Here is a 16558-nt window from a genome sequence, read left to right as displayed (position 1 = left end):
TTTTCAATGCATCATTGTGCAACGTAAAACTGAGTCAGATCTGAAGTCATTCCACCCCCTTCTAGCACTTTCTAACATTTTATTTCAATCTCCCCCTCCTACGTATTCACCTGGCGTCTTCATTTAGTTTTATTGTTCAATGTGTATAAAGTAGGGCATCCTTTAAATTGCGCAGCAACTGTTTCCAATAATTTATTAACTTTTCAAAATGAGAAAGGTGGTTAATAATGAGGAAATGTTTTTAAGAAATATATTAAGATCAAAAGTACAGTCACAATCATGCTAGTAAAAGTTTTCTCCAAAACCATAGCAACCTGACATGTCAACTATAATTGATCTTTCTGATGAACTTGGTATCAGAAAATGAAATACAGGCAGTAAAGTGGCATTTGAAAATCTTGAGAAATAGAAAATACGGTAATGATTAATCTGAGAAATTGAACAATGAATAATTTAAATCAAGAAATTAAAAAACTTTTTTAAAAAATATTGCGCATATGGTACACTGTTGGATCAATAAAACCATTTTTAAAGTCCCTTTTAGCTGGTTGAATAGAGTAGGGTAGAGTAAGAGTAGAGTAGAGAGGCTAGACTAGACTGAGCTGGATGAGATCTTGGAGGCCTTCAAGCCTAGCCCCCTGCTCAAGGAGAACATATACTGTTTCAGACAAGTGACTGAAAAATCTCCACTGATGAAGCACCCACAACGTCTGAAAGCAAGTTGTTCCATTGGTTCATTGTCCTCACTGTTAGGAAGTTTCTCTTTAATTCCAGGTTGCTTCTCCCCTTGAGTAGTTTCCATCGGTTGCTTCTTGTCCTGCCCTCTGGGGCTTTGATTGAACTGACTGTGATATTGATGTCAATCGCATTGGCCCTCATTTATTATGGGTCACATGCATCCTTGCCTTGCTTTGTTTTGTTTGCATACACCACCTCTTCACAAAGCCTGGAGGCTGATCCCAGACTCAGTTCAGATAAAATAATAAAGATAAAGCAGCTTGACCAAGCAGAGGTTGTGATCTTTTGGGAGAAAAGAGAGGGGCAATTGTTTTAACAGTTTTTCTTGAGTGACACCTTAACTGAATAGGTAATATCTTTTCATTTAAGAACTTTATCCTAGGAGCTTCCCAAAATCAATCCATTTATTCAGTTGCTCCTACAGCAATCTTCTGAAAGAAGATGTAATTGTTTTTACACTCCATATGTTTAGATGGTTTCATATCACAAATTAAGGATACTGCAGTCCCTTAAAGAGATCTCCCTCCCACCCTGTATGTAGTCCTGATCCGGGTCATATTAATAAGGTAAATAAGTTGATTGCTTTCCACAGGATATTCCCCCCCCCCTCTGTGGGTTCTTTCTTGAGAAGCATCCTGTTTTCACATTTCTACATTTAGAAATCCATACATTTCTATTTCCCTCCTGTGTAGATCCTCTTATGGGAACTAAGGTGACTTAGTTGCACTAGTACAATTTCTTCCATGTCTGGGTATTAATGTAGTAAGTAAGGGACTGGCTTGTACTCAAACTCTTCCCAGATTCATTGCATACATATGATTCTTCTCCTGTGTGGATCCTGTTATGGGAAGTAAGGGAACGCTTATCACAGAAGCCCTTCCCACATTCCACGCATTTATAAGGTTTCTCTCCTGTGTGGATCCTGTTATGGGAAGTAAGGCAACGCTTATCACAGAAGCCCTTCCCACATTCCAGGCATTTATAAGGTTTCTCTCCTGTGTGGGTCCTTTTATGATAAATCAGATGGCCACTTGCAGCGAAGGTCTTTCCACAGTCTGTGCACTTATAAGGTTTTTCCCCTGTATGCATCCGGTTATGGCAACTAAATTGACTGCTTTGGCTGAAACTCTTCCCACACTCTAGACATTTATAGGGCTTCTCTCCTGTGTGGATTCTTTCATGAGAAGTAAGAGAACTCTTTACACTGAAGCTCTTTCCGCACTCCATGCATTTATAGGGTTTCTCTCCGGTGTGGAGCCATTTATGCAAGTTCAGGTAACTGCTGGTTTTGTAGCTCTTTCCACACTGCAAGCATTTATAGGGTTTTTCCCCTGTGTGGACCCGTTTATGGGTAGCAAGGCCACAGCTTTGGCTGAAGCCCTTCCCACAGTCTAGGCATTTATAGGGTTTTTCTCCTGTGTGGACCCGTTTATGAGAAGTAAGAGAACACTTTACACTGAAGCTCTTTCCACACTCCATGCATTTATAGGGTTTCTCTCCTGTATGGACCCGTTTATGAAAAGCAAGGGAACTGCTTGTCCTGAAGGGTTTTCCACACTCAGTGCATTTATAAGGTTTTTCACCTGAGTGGATCCTTTTGTGGGATGTCAGTTGATTTCTATTTCTGTAGCTCTTTCCACACTCTATACACTTACAGGGTTTCTCGCCTGTATGAATCCTTTGATGGGAAGCAAGGCTACCACTTTGCCTAAAGCTCTTCCCACACTCTATGCATTTAAAAGGTTTCTCTCCCGTATGGATCAATTTATGCTTAGCAAAGTAACTGCTTGTACTGAAGGTTTTTCCACAGTCTACACATTTATAGGGTTTTTCTCCAGTATGCATCCTTTTATGGCAAGTAAGGGAATTCTTCATACTGAAACTTTTTCCACAGTCTACACATTTATAGGGTTTTTCCCCTGAATGGAACCTTCTATGGCATATCAGGTAACTACTAGTGCTGAAGCTCTTCCCACATTCTATGCATTTAAAGGGTTTTTCACTATGTACCCTTTTATGGGAACTAAGGGAACCCTTCCTACTGAACCTTTTTTCACAGTCTACACATTTATAGGGTTTTTCCCCTGAATGGATCCTTCTATGGCGTATCAGGTCACCACTAATTCTGAAACTCTTCCCACATTCTATGCATTTAAAGGGTTTTTCTCCAGTATGTATCCTTTTGTGGGAGGTTAGATAAATGTTGTCCCTGAAGCTGTTTCCACACTCTAGGCAGTTATAGGATTTTTCTCTGGTGTGGATCTTTTTACAAGAAGTTAACTTCCCTTTCCACTCAACACTTTTTCTACAGTCCACACTTGACTGGATCATTTTATGTGAAGTAAGATTATTACTACAGGAGCTTTTTCCAGTTTTGCACTGGTTACTAGCATTGGGGTTTGCTTTGAATCTTTTTCTACTTTGACATTTCCCCGTATTTTCTTTGGAATCACGTTGGGTCAGGAAGTGATCCATTTCCACACATTCAAGAATCGATTTTTCTCTCCAACTGTGCTTCTTTTCACGTTTCCTCCTTCCCCGCTTATTTGTAGATGTCTCCTCAGGAATTTCAGTTTTGATTATTTCCAATGGCACTAAATTTGGCTCTTGGTTATTTTCCTTCTGCGCATCAAATGCTTGTGGGGGAAGAAAAATAAATTAGAATAATGTACAACGTACGATTTGCTGTCACAATGCATAGATTTATCTAATACTGGCCATCTGCATAAATACCTTATGCCAGCAGACTTGAAATTCTGGGCTTAGAAAATTTAGAACTACACCGCCTTTGGTATGACCTAAGTGTAGCTCATAAAATTAACTGCTACAATGTCCTACCCATCAAGAACTACTTCACTTTAGAGTTCCGGTTTTTCTGGCTCCGGTGAAGACGGTGCCTTTTTAAGGACCGCCAGCCCCGCCGTTTGTAGAGCCGCTTCAATCATGAGAAGCGGCTTGGAAACTCCAGAATCTGCAGGATTTGAAGGAGAGAGTAAGCAAGGTGCAGCTTGAGCCCCTGTGAGCCCCCAGAAGTTTGCTACTGGGGGGGAAACAGGCGCGGCTCCCTTCCAACTTGCGAAGACTCCGAGCGGCGTGGGACGACTCTGCTTTCCGCAGAGCAAGCCGGCAGCAGCAAACACGAAAATCGATTGAAACTAACTTTACCAACTAAAAAAAAAAAAACCTGAACCCTGAAACCAAGGAACTGCAAGTATTCTTTTTCTTTGTGACTTCCCGACTTGATTAAAAACTAAAAGGAGCGGAAGCGGCTTGAAAAGATGGCGCCGCTCCAGCGTTAACAAGCTGAAAGGGAGAGTGATTTCCTAAAGCTATTCCAACAAGTTACATTGTTGCGCTGTTTGTAGCAAGCACAGGAGAAGAGGGGGAAAAAAATCCCTTTTTAAAACAAGTTGATCTTACAGTCTAATTCTACTTCTAATTTGCCTAAAACTGGGGGACTTTTTTAGAGGACTTTGTGGTGTTGGAAGAGGAAAAAGGATTTCCCCTTTTAGAAAATCTAACCTACGTGGCAAAATGGCTTCTAAAAAACAGGAAAGCAAGGCAGCAGGGGGGGGATCCCCCCCACACAAGCCTGAAGAGCATTTGACTTTGAAAATTTTAAAAAATTTATCACTCAGGCTTTGGATGATAATTTTCAAAAATCTCAACAGGAAATGGATGATAAATTTCAAAAATCTCAACAAGAAATTAAGCAGGAAATTAGTGAAATGAAAAACTTGGTGAAAGAGAATTATGACAAGGTGACTGATAAATTATCAAATGTGGTTTCTGGCCTGTCAGAAATTATTATTAAAGTGGATTCTAAATTGGAAGAATTTAAATCAGAAGTGAATGTTAAAATAAAGGATACTGATTTTAAAATTGCTGATGTGGATAATAAAATGCAGAGAGTTGAAGACGAAATCACGATGATGCAATTCCGGTCCATGGAATTTGCTATAAGAATTAGAGGTATTAAGGAGAGTGACCGGCAAGATCTGAGACAGGTTTGTGCTGATGCCTTGGCTGTGTTGTTAAAAATCAATTCTGATGAGATTTTTTACAAAATAGATAAAATTTACAGAGTGAATTCGTGGGTGGCCAGACAAAGACAATTACCTAGAGATGTGGTGATATATTTTACAGATAGAAGAATGAGAAATGATATTTTGCAAAAATCTTTTCTTTCCTCTGTGCAAGTGGAGGGAACTCAAGTTGGAATTTATAAAGAATTACCGCCAAAGATGCTGAAAGAAAAGATTTTGGTTTTTTAGTAAAGGAATTAAACAAATTAGAGATTCCATTCCGGTGGGATGCCCCAACGGGTATAATTTTGAAGTATCATGGGGAAAGATATCGACTGAATACTGTTGAAAAAGCGGAACATTTTTACCATACTGTTTTTAAGGAGAGATCACCATCTCCACGTTCATCTACTGTATTGGAGATAAAGGAGAGTGATAAGGAGAAGCAACCCCAGCAAGAGTTGGAAGTGCAGCTTAAGCAGGTTGAATTAGATGCAATAGAAGCGTAGGGTGCTGTAGGAGGTTTTCTGGAGGAGTCCCTGTTAGAATCCTCTCCAATTTTGACTACAAGAGATGTGGCTTTGGACCTAGCTCGTATGGCTGAAGCTAAAGACCAGCGAATAACTCGTGCAGTTTCAAAACAACTCAAAGAAAAACAACTGCAAGAAAGAGCTAAGGTACAACAATATAAAAAAGGAGCTAAGAGTACTACAGAACACAGTGAAGCCATGGGGAGAGCAAAGTCGGTGGCCTCGGAAGACATCCGGCAATTCTGCTCGTTGCTTCAAAAAGGTATACACGATGGTTAAGTTTTTGTCTTGGAATGTGAATGGACTGAACTCACCACAGAAAAGAAAGAAAATATTTACATATTTGCAACAATTTAATAATGATATAACTTGTCTACAAGAAACTCATATCAGAACGCAAGATCAAAAATACTTGATAAACTCAAAATTAGGATCACACTTCATAGCTTCAAACTTGGGGAAAAAAGAATGGCGTGGTTATTTATATAAATAAAAGATTATCAGCTAAAATTATAGAAGCGGATGAAGGTGGTAGGTTTGTAGCAATTGAACTGTATACTGTACATGGTCAAATTCTTGTGATTGGAATTTATGCTCCTAACCAACAACAGGATCACTTTTATAAAATTTTGCATACTAAAATATTGCAATGGGATTATAGATCTATTTTGATTATGGGAGACTGGAATGGAATAATTGATTCTAAACTAGATAAAAAAAGTCCGGCGGAGTCTAGGATTAGACTACCACAAACTTTTTTTGATATGAAAGAAGATTTGGAATTAAAAGATGTTTGGAGAATATACAATTCAAAAGACTTGAACTATACCTTTTTTTCTGATAGACATAGATCCTTTTCAAGGATTGATTTTATTTTATTATCAAATGATTTACTTGTTAAAACAAAAAGAACTAAAATCTTTCCAAGAATTTTATCTGATCACAGCTCAGTATGGATAGAAATTGAGATTGGAAAAATTGAGAGAAGATCATGGAGATTAAATGAAAATTTGTTTAGATATGAAAAAAATATAATAGAACTTAGGAAGCAGATGAAAGAATTTTTTGAAATTAATTTGAACAAGGGTACCCCTATTGAAATTGTTTGGGATGCAAGTAAAGCGTATATGAGAGGGGTACTCATTCATATGAATTCTAAACATAAACTGAACAGACAAAAGAAAAGATTAGAAATTGAAGCAGAAATAAAGAAAAAAGAACAGTTACTTATCAAAAATCCAGCAGATGAAAGAATACGTGGTGCTATAAAACTTTTGAAAGATCAATTCCAAATGCTTATGGCGGATCAAGTTGCAACAAATTTACAATATGCAAAGCATAATACATTCTGTAATGCCAATAAACCGGGCAGATGGCTGGCTTATACATTAAGGAAGAAACAGAGTATGCGGACTATTGACTGTATTGATATTGGAGGGAAAGAAATTTATCAACAAAAATTAATTAAAGAAGCTTTTGTAGATTATTATACTAAACTATATGCTAAAGATGATATACAGAATGGACTTATAGAAAAATATTTAGAAAATAAAAGAATTACAAAAGTTACTAATCAACAAAAGGAAAGAATGAATCACCCTATAACAGTGGAGGAAATAATTGCAGCAATTAAACAACTGAAAACTGCCAAAGCTCCGGGAACAGATGGCTTGACTGCAGTGTATTATAAAACTTTGCAAGCAGAAATGGTGGAACAACTTAGAGACTTATTTTGTAACATACAACAAGGGGGTAAAATACCCCCATCATGGAAAACAGCTTATATTTCTTTGATACCAAAAGAGCAAGCAGGTCCTAAAAAACCGGAGAACTATAGACCAATATCTCTTCTGAATAATGATTATAAAATTTATGCAAAAGTACTAGCCAACAGGTTGATGCCAGTAATTCAAGAGGTGATTCATGATGATCAAGCGGGATTTATAGAGGGTAGATATATGAAGGACAATGTAAGGCAAGTTATAGATTTATTGGAATATCTTGAGAAGAATAAACAGATCCCTGCAGTGCTGGTTTTTTTGGATGCAGAGAAAGCCTTTGACAGAGTGGATTGGAATTTTCTATTAAAGACTTTAAAAAAGATGGACTTTGGGGATCAATTTATACAAGCGGTTTCAGCAATTTACCAAGAGCAAAAGGCACAGATTATTATTAATGGAAATTTAACAACAGATTTTAATATTGAAAAAGGAACAAGACAAGGTTGTCCGTTATCCCCTTTGTTATTTATTTTAACACTAGAAGTCTTGTTGAATACAATACGGGATTCGAACAGCTTGAAAGGTATAGTGATAAGGCAAGAGGATTACAGAATAAGGGCATTTGCAGATGACCTGGTTGTTACCCTTTCACAGCCGATGGAATCAATAATCCAGATGAAAGACATTATAAAAGATTATGGTACAGTATCAGGATTTAGACTGAACCAGAAAAAAACTAAGATGATAGTTAAAAATATGACACAAGATCGAAAACATGAATTTGAAAGGACGGCAGGCTTTGAGATTGTACCAAAGGTTAAATATCTAGGAGTTCAGGTTGCAGAATCAAATATGAAACTATTTCATAATAATTATGAGGTGTTATGGCGAGACGTATGAAAAGATATGGAGACTTGGAAAAAGCTGCAGCTTTCGTTACTTGGAAGAATAGCAGCAGTTAAGATGAACATTTTGCCAAGATTTCTTTTTTTGTTTCAAATGATTCCGGTGCTTAAAAGTGATAAACAACTGAAAGAATGGCAAAGTGGAGTGAATAAGTTTGTTTGGAACGAGAAAAAACCGAGAGTGAAACTCAAAATTATGCAAGATGCTCCAGAAAGGGGAGGCCTTAAACTTCCAAACCTACAGTTATATTATGAAGCAGCAGCTTTGACTCAAGCAAGCGATTGGTTTGGAAGGAAAAAGACTGGAATATTGAATATAGAAAGCTTTGACCTTGATCTTGGTTGGCACGCTTACTTATTTTATGAAAACAAAGTGGATAAAGTATTTAAAAGCCATATACTTAGAGATTCATTGATGAGAGTTTGGAAGAAGCACCGATTCAAATGGGATTACAAAATACCGTTATGGTTGGATCTTGGTCATATTATGTGGAATACAAATATAATGTCACTCGGGGGGGGTTTATATAAAGAAGTTCTTTTTACAGATGCGGGCAGATGGCAACTAAAGACATTAGAGACACTGTTGGACGAAGGGATTAACTTAACTTGGTTACAGTATAATCAACTTCAACTGAGATGGAAAGAGGACCAAAAAACTGGTATTATGTTGCATGAGGAAGAATTGGTTAGACATATAAAAGAGAAAGGTCCAATGCATATTAAAAGGCTTTACAATGTTTTGTTAGAAAGGGATTCAGAAACTGAATTGGTTAAAGATTGTATGATTAAATGGGCACAGAATTTTGCAGAACCAGTAATGTTGGAAACATGGGAGAAAATATGGGTTCAGAACGTTAAATTTACACAATCGCAGAATTTGAGGGAAAATTTCTATAAAATGTTTTACAGATGGCACTTAGATCCCAAGAAATTATCCTGTATGTATCCTAATGTTCAGCCAAAATGCTGGAGATGTGATAGTTTAGATGCTACATATTACCATGTTTGGTGGAATTGCAAGGAAGTTAAGGCTTTTTGGATAAAAATATGGTGGGTTATGCAGAATGTTTTGAAGAAAAAAATTCAATTTTCTCCACAATTGTTTTTATTGGGTATAGTAAAGGGTTCTACATTGGATAAAACTAAGTTGATATTGTACATGATAACAGCAGCGAGATTATTGATAGGTAAATATTGGAAAAATGAAGCCTTACCCACCATTGAAGAATGGACTTTCAAGATGGCCAGTTTTGCGGAGATGGCGAAGATTTCAGCATATTTAAAAGATCGCTCACAAGAGACTTATGAATGGGAATGGAAAAAATGGATAGATTATGTGCAGAACAAATACCAAGTTAGGAAGTATCAAATTGCTTTTCACTGAAAGTTATATAAAAATAGAAATGTATGAATTGTGAAGAGAGAAAAAATTATAAGGGGGCTTGAGGGGTTCAAGTTTTTATAAAAAAAGGGGATCTTGATGGGATTATATTCTGTGGAAGTCAGAGGGGGAGGGTTGGGGGGGCTTGGGGGGGTTAGGGTGGGGAGTGAGGGGTGGGTTGGGGGGGAAAAGTGGGGTGAAAATGTAATTGTAAAACTTTTGCAATAAAAAAAAAAAAAGAACTACTTCACTTTCAACCACAACAATACAGAACACGCAATAGATACAAATTTAAAAGTGAACTGCTCCAAACTCGATTGCAGAAAATATGACTTCAGCAACAGAGTGGTCAATGCCAGGAATGCACTACCTGATTTTGTGGTTTCATCCCCAAACCCCCAAAATTTTAACCTAAGACTGTCTACTGTTGACCTCACCCCATTCCTAAGAGGTCTGTAAGGGGCGTGCATAAGAGCACCAGTGTGCCTACCGTTCCTGTTTTCCTGTCCTTGGTGTATTTCGCTGTGCCCTCAAGACCCTGCTGTTCCGCCAAGCCGGGCTATCAATTTAATGATTTTTCAATTGGGTTTTAAATTTTTGGGGTTTTAAATTTTAGCCAAATTCTGTAATAATTTTAATTATTTTTAACTGATGTTTGTCTTTGTGTTTTTTAATAGGCTGTACACCGCCCTAAGTCCTTCGGGAGAAGGGCGGTATAGAAATAAAATTATTTATTTATTTATTTAATGTTCCCTTTATTTGTATTCATTTTATATATTCAATTCATGCTTATACTTATATATATATTATCTAATACGTACTTGACAAATAATTAGTGATTATTTATTATTATGAATATTGGTTACTAACATCTAACCCTCATTCTTGGCAGTTAAAAGGATAAAGCAAAAACACATCTTGACATCAGGACGTGGCACACAAATTGTCTCAACTATGACACACCCAACTTGCAGTCAATAAGACAACATATGTCAGACTTCCGGTCCAGAACTGCGGCGCCACAGTCGGGGAATTAGCGGGCTCCAACGAACCCGTGGAAACCCCGACTGACGAACCGCTGTCCGACCGGTCTTCGGACCGACCCCCATCTTGTACGGATGGGGGGGTGAAGAGGAGCGCATCGGAGGGCCAAGAGGAACAGGCAAGTTCCTCGGAGGCAAGAGGGAATCCTCAAAATCGGCGGCGGGGGTAGGCAGCCATGGCGGCTGCCACAAAGCCGCGGCAGACCGGGACACAAGATCGTGCAGGAGGAAGAAGAAAGAATGAGCGTTTCAAAGCCGGGTGAATGACACCAACCCAGGCAAATAATGGGATTATTTGGAGTATCTTTTAAAATAAGACCCCAACCTTAAACTGCGGCTACAGATCCGTGGGGCTTGAAGATTTAAAAGAAAGGGGGAAAAAATGGAGACGCAAGACAAACTTTGCATTAATTAATTTGGCTAGAAGAACTTGTTTTCAATAATGTGGAAAATTGGATTCTTTTTTTTTATTATTTTTCTGGTGTGGATTGAAGAAATACTTCTCTGGGAATTTAAACCTGTGAAAGCTAACGAAGTTAATGAAGATTGACAGACGGATGGCTACAAAATTGCCATGAAGTCTGCGGTGACTAAGCAGGAGAGTGGATTGAAGAGATTTTACTTTCTACTTGGAAAAGAAATATTCTAAATGGCTTTCTATTTTGGATTATTATGATTATTTTGGATTTAACATTAGACTAATGGATTTGGGAAATCGTTATCCTCTTCTGGGTGATTTTAAGAAGAAAGATCTTGGACCTTTTCTACAATGGAAATTTACAGACTTAGCAAAAAGAAGGTGTGGGGCAGGAACAAAGACAGGAAGTGAAGACATCATGTTTGAAGCAGACATTTATAAAAGCACTAAAGTGATACACAGAACTTTTAATTTGAATAGATGAACTTTGAAGTGGAATATGTGGACAGACAGGAAGAAGGAAGAAATAAAATAGATTTAAATTAAATGAAAGTAAATTGTAATGTAATGCTTAAAAGCCTAAAGGAATAAAAGGGTTTTGTTTTATTTTCTTGTGGATTAAACAGGAAGGTTTTTGGAAAGGGAAAAATAATAAATGGCAGTTAAAATAGGGATTTATATACTAAGGGGTTAAAAATTACAATGAGAAATGTATACTAATGTGAGGTAACTTTAAGAAAACTTATTATTTCTTGTAACATGCCTTAACTATATTTTGCAAACAAAGCTAGATTGTTGACTATGATTAACATATTATTGAATGAAACTATGAAATACACAGACGATAGAGATAAATTGTGATCTAATTTAACAAATATGGGAAATGATGATTATTATGAAACATAATGAGAATTAACTTTGATGAATATGCTGAGACAAGATCAAATAGATAATTATGATGTAAGGGAAAAATAAAATAATGAGGTGAAGGATACTAACTAGATAAGAGTTAGAGACTCGGAGGAAATAAGTGGGAAAATAATTAAATGCTGGAAATCAGTCAAACAATGGTAGGAGAGATGGAGGCGATTATGCTGGAAATCAGCCAAACATGAAATGCTGGAAATCAGCCAATAAAATGCTGGAAATCAGCCAAACAATAGGAGGAGAGTAGGAGAAAAATATGCTGGAAATCAGCCAAACAATGGAAGGAGTCTGGAGGAGATTATGCTAGAAATTAGCTAAATAAAATATGCTGGAAGTCAGCCAAACATTGGAGGGAGTCTGGGAGAAGATCATGCTAGAAACTAGTCAAATACAATATGCTGGAAATCAGCCAATAATGTTGGGAGATCAGGAGGAGATAATATTGGGAATAATCTCAAAAGAGTTGATAACTTGGAGAAGAAATAAGCAATATGTTTTTTTGTGATAAAACTGTGTAATATGTGGGATATTTAATTGGAAAGTTCAAGATATTTTGATTTGATAAAAAGGGTCAAATAACTAAGATGTCGACAAAATTGTGGTTTATAAATTTTAACAAAATGGAGATGTATTGAAATTGAACTTGATAATTTTGGTGATAAAATTGTAAGGTATATAATTAGAATAAGAGACTAGAATATTGTTAATAATTATTTGGATATTGATGAGATATAGATACAGAGATAACGAGGTAAAATTTAATTCGAAGTCAAAACTGTAGTGATATATTAGATTTGTTTAGATGAAAGTGTTAGAATTTTATGTTTAGATTGGTTTTTTTCTTTTTTTCTCTCTGTTTTAAATTTTAAATTGTTTTAAATTTTTAAAAGATGTAATGGAAAAATGGAATAGAGCGTGTTAAAAGAATGTAAGCATGTTAACCATCTATGACCGGATTGAAACTCTGTTCTTGAAAGTTAGATTTTATGTTTATGTTTGGGAAAAAATAAAAAAACATTAAAAAAAAAAATTAAGACAACATATGTCATTGCAACACAAAGCAAGACAAAATATGTTGCTCAGTAGGACAACTGCAACAGGCAAAAATATCCTGTCCCTGAACATCTTCCCAATCCCTCTGCAGTAATGACCCAGGGCCCAAGGATGACCACAAGACCATGACCACGTGTCAACCTTTGCTGGTCACCACAGTGATCTCTTTCTTCTAAATGAAACTGTGCTACTTAGAAGACCATAAAGGGGGACTGGAATTAATGTAAGAGGAAAAAAGAAAAGATGAAATCATTTTTAATAAGTTACGTACATATCTAAGTTGTAAATAAAGAATCTAGTGACAGCTTGCTCTGACTTAAATTGTCCCCCAGAGGAACCCTTACCTAAAGAGGCCACGATCCTAGACGTTTCCAACATGACATCTTCATGCAGGGCTTTCTGGCTGGGATCAAGCAGCAACCACTCTTCACTATTGAAATGGATGGCCACCTCCCCAAAGGACACAGGACCCTAAAGAAGGAAGGAGCCCTGTGAGAAGACTCGATAGAATTTGCAAGATCTCCTTCAATCTGCAAAACCTGAGAGCACAAAGTGAAATTTCTTGGACATTTCCCTAGTTGGACTCAACATAGTATATGATAAACAGGGCAGCATTCACATCACTTTACGTGAAGACCTGGCTTTTCCGGCAGGCCTGGGGCCGTTGATCTCGCTCTTGTGATCTGGCAAAATCCGGCCATGAATGGTGTGAATGAGTTTGAGGTCCTGAGTCATCGGAGAGGGGTGGCATATAAATTGAATTAATTAAATTAAATTAAACTAAATCACTTTGACTGACTCTGCTGACCTTCAATGTCAGCAACCTTCCTTGATCAAGTGGCATAGTGTGCCTTAGACACACCATCTACCAGTGGCCCCAATATTCCATCATGTTTGCAAGAGATTCTGTGGGATTTCTGTCTGATATAGTAACCTAATGGTTTTTGTGGTTCTTTGAACGGTCAACCTTGCTCACTCTCATGAACTTTCATGAAAATACTAGGAAGGCACTTCCAGCCATCAAAATGCAATTCATCAAGAGAGAAAGAGAAGAGAGAATATAACTTTGTCACTTTGAATGTATGCTAATCGGTATACATTAAAATGAAATTTTGTTGTATACAGCCCTCAAGGTTCTCCACCTCTAATAATTAAATACAAAATTATGCATATACCCACATATATGACACAAAGAAACAACACAGTTTAGTTTGGATGTATTCTTGGTGAGAGAAACAAATCTTTGAAGTTTACCAGACGGATGGCATAGGGAACAAAGCTGTTACAGAATCTGTTAGTACTGCTAGAAATACTTTGAAACCTCCTTCCAGAGAGGAGCAACAAAACAGAATGTTAAGAGTGTGTGTGTGTTTGTGGTCTCTAACAATATTTTGAGCTCAGAGCACATAGCGCTTATAAGCAGTATCCTGAATGACAGGAAGCGAGCCTCCTATAATCTCAGCTGTCCTCACCACTCTCTGTATGGACTTTCTCTGTAAGGCACTGCAGACACCAAAGCAAACAGTGAACTAGTTTGTTAAAACGCTTCCATCCTGCCTCTGTAAAAAGTGGCGAGAGATAGAAGGAGAAACATGTGCTCTTCTCATCCGACAAAGGAAATGCAGATGCCGGTTTGCACACTTCATTATGTGAAGAGAATAGTTCAGATTCTTTGTTATCTGCATCCCCAACACTTAATACTGTTGACCATGTCTACAGCTGCATCTTGATACAGAGTGGAGTATGACCAGTCCGGATGTTTCTAAAATCTACGATGATCTCCTTCATTTTATTAACATTTCTGCTTCTCCTGTTTTTATCCCTTTCACCAAAGATAGGAAAACAAGATTATACTTACAATAAAGTAGATTTAGGCTAAATATTCATGTCTCCTGTCTGCTTTACTAGGGATAGGCAACATGAAGTGCCATGTGGCATTATTTGAAACCAGAATTATACTGTACAACTAGTAAGGAATTCCATAGATCACCAAATCTTTGTTGAGAGGTGGGCCTAGTTTGACTGACCATAAATTTAAATTTCTAATTTTCTTGCTGTGCACTTTGCTCAAGAATAGCATATCATATGCTGAGTCCCCAAAGAAAACTAGAGGTCTCCTACAGCTCCCCCATATTAGCTCTTCCTTCCTACCTGATTTGGAAGTCCAGCAGCTCTTTCAGCTCCAGCAATAGAAGATGATTCAATGAACAACGGTGACTCCATTTTGTCCACTGGGAAAGAGAGAGACAAGAAAGGGTTCAACTTCATCTTTTCTACCTTGAAGGCACAATTTAAGATTTCTTCCTGTCCTGCCCAGGAAACCTCCATTTTTCTCTCTTCCAATATCTGTCTTTCATAGGCTCCATCATGGGAGCCAAGAATAAAAGGAGAAGACCAAACCCACCACATGCTGAAGAACAAACCTCAGTTAGATTGTTGTCCTAACCTTTTGGAACAACACATGCAAATTTATGCTCTTGGCAACCAAAGCATTTGCTCAATCACTGTAAATTCTTCCCCCTCTCTCTACAGTTTGAAACCAGAGAAATTAGTGATATTCCAGCAACCCAGGAAACATGCTCGCAAGGATAGGTGGTGTTGGAAATGGCCCAGCATGGATCCGTGTAAGAATTTAGTCAAAATTATCTCTTTATGAATGGCAAAAACAAAGATAAATCTCTCGGGATGGAGGAGGAGCCAGAATGCAAGTCAAGGTGTTCCCTACAAGAGTTGGTCTTCTGGGAAAGGCCAACCACATGCTTGCTTGCTCTGAAGGGAGGGAATTCCTTTGTGCCCCTTAAGTCTTCTAGCTTGAAGAGGGAGTTCGATCTTTCTTATTGGGTCACTTTCTACTAAGTCCAAGGACTAAGACACCAGAAGACGCAGAGAATTAAGGATAAGTAGAATCTTCCTAGAAAGTCTCCAATCCAGTGGAACAGTCTGCCCTTACCTAGTGAGGTATCCTGACCTTGACTTTTATCCTTGGGGATCCCTCTGAAAGAAAAATCAGTAGAAATATTTGTGAGATCCACCCAATTCCTCCCCATTCCTGGAAGAACCTCAGAACCTGAAATATAAGCGGAGAAGGGCAGTTAAGAGGACAGGACAAAAGAGGATCTGGATTTTATTTTCTGCCCACAAAACCCTTCTGTCCATCAGTGGCGATGGATGAGACCCAATGGGAGAATCGCTCCAAACGACCGACTCTTTCTAAGAACGCAGGAACAATTTCCTTAATGAGTTTCTCTAAATATCTACTCGCATTCTTAACCTCCAAAACTCCATCAGGGAGAAATGGAAGACTTCAAGCAGGTGAAGATCCCTTCAGATTCCACAAAAGAAGCGTCTCTGACCTGCAGCTCTTCCTGCTTCTCCTCTTCTCTGCCAGGCTCAGAAGGGACCTTCCAGCCACTGGCACCGCTGGCTCTCCAAAGATCCTTCCAGTCTTCGAGGAATCGGAATCTGAAGGAAATGTGAGCAGGGGGTTGCTTTAAGCTTCCTTCTCTCCTCCCCCCTCCTTGGATCTCCCCATGCACAGCCAAGAGCAATTATGGAGCAGATTTCCCGCTCCCTCCAATGTCCTTCCCTCCCCTGGGGTGGATCTGAGTGACGGGATCCCGTCTTGCCCGCCCCCACTGGATTCCCAGGGAACTCGCAACCGCAACTCCCCAACCACGCAGACGGAGTTGCGCATGCGCAGCCGGCTAGTCAGTCGGCAGCCAAGAGCGCGCCCCCTGCTGGCACCTGGGGGGAAATCGCGGCTGTAGAGGCAGCTTTGCAGGACAGCCTCTGCCCGGAGCTGCAGCTGCCCTTC

At 38.4% G+C, this 16558-nt stretch overlaps 1 protein-coding gene across 2 annotated transcripts; it reads right to left on the bottom strand.

Moving 5' to 3' along the window:
• Positions 1-176: 176 nt before the first annotated feature.
• On the bottom strand, positions 177-16454 carry LOC132710699 (uncharacterized). Of its 2 annotated transcripts, none has more exons than XM_087884861.1 (5): positions 16098-16454; positions 15695-15811; positions 14896-14975; positions 13089-13215; positions 177-3374 (listed from the first exon to the last, which is right to left on the bottom strand). In XM_087884861.1, exons 2-5 carry the CDS (start codon positions 15789-15791, stop codon positions 1465-1467), a joined length of 2214 nt encoding a protein of 737 aa, XP_087740987.1. In that variant the 5' UTR covers positions 15792-15811; positions 16098-16454; the 3' UTR covers positions 177-1464. The 2 variants fall into 2 exon arrangements, with proteins under 2 accessions (XP_087740987.1, XP_087740988.1); XM_087884862.1 differs by having other exon boundaries at positions 15695-15738.
• Between the last annotated feature and the right edge of the window lie 104 nt (positions 16455-16558).

This window comes from Pantherophis guttatus, chromosome 2 (genome assembly GCF_059756535.1).
Source record: "Pantherophis guttatus breed Tessera chromosome 2, ASM5975653v1, whole genome shotgun sequence".
In the NCBI taxonomy this organism is placed as follows: Eukaryota; Metazoa; Chordata; class Lepidosauria; order Squamata; family Colubridae; genus Pantherophis; species Pantherophis guttatus.
Note: the sequence above shows the minus strand (reverse complement) of the source record. Positions and strands in the feature narration are given on the sequence as shown.

Coding starts and splice junctions, on each gene's coding strand:
- LOC132710699 (XM_087884861.1), bottom strand. CDS start 15,791: ATGGGGAGGAATTGGGTGGATCTCACAAATATTTCTACTGATTTTTCT. Junction 14,976..15,694: donor AGGTCAGGATACCTCACTAG/GTAAGGGCAGAC, acceptor TCTCTTTCCCAG/TGGACAAAATGGAGTCACCG. Junction 3,375..13,088: donor TAGGATCGTGGCCTCTTTAG/GTAAGGGTTCCT, acceptor TTCCCCCACAAG/CATTTGATGCGCAGAAGGAA.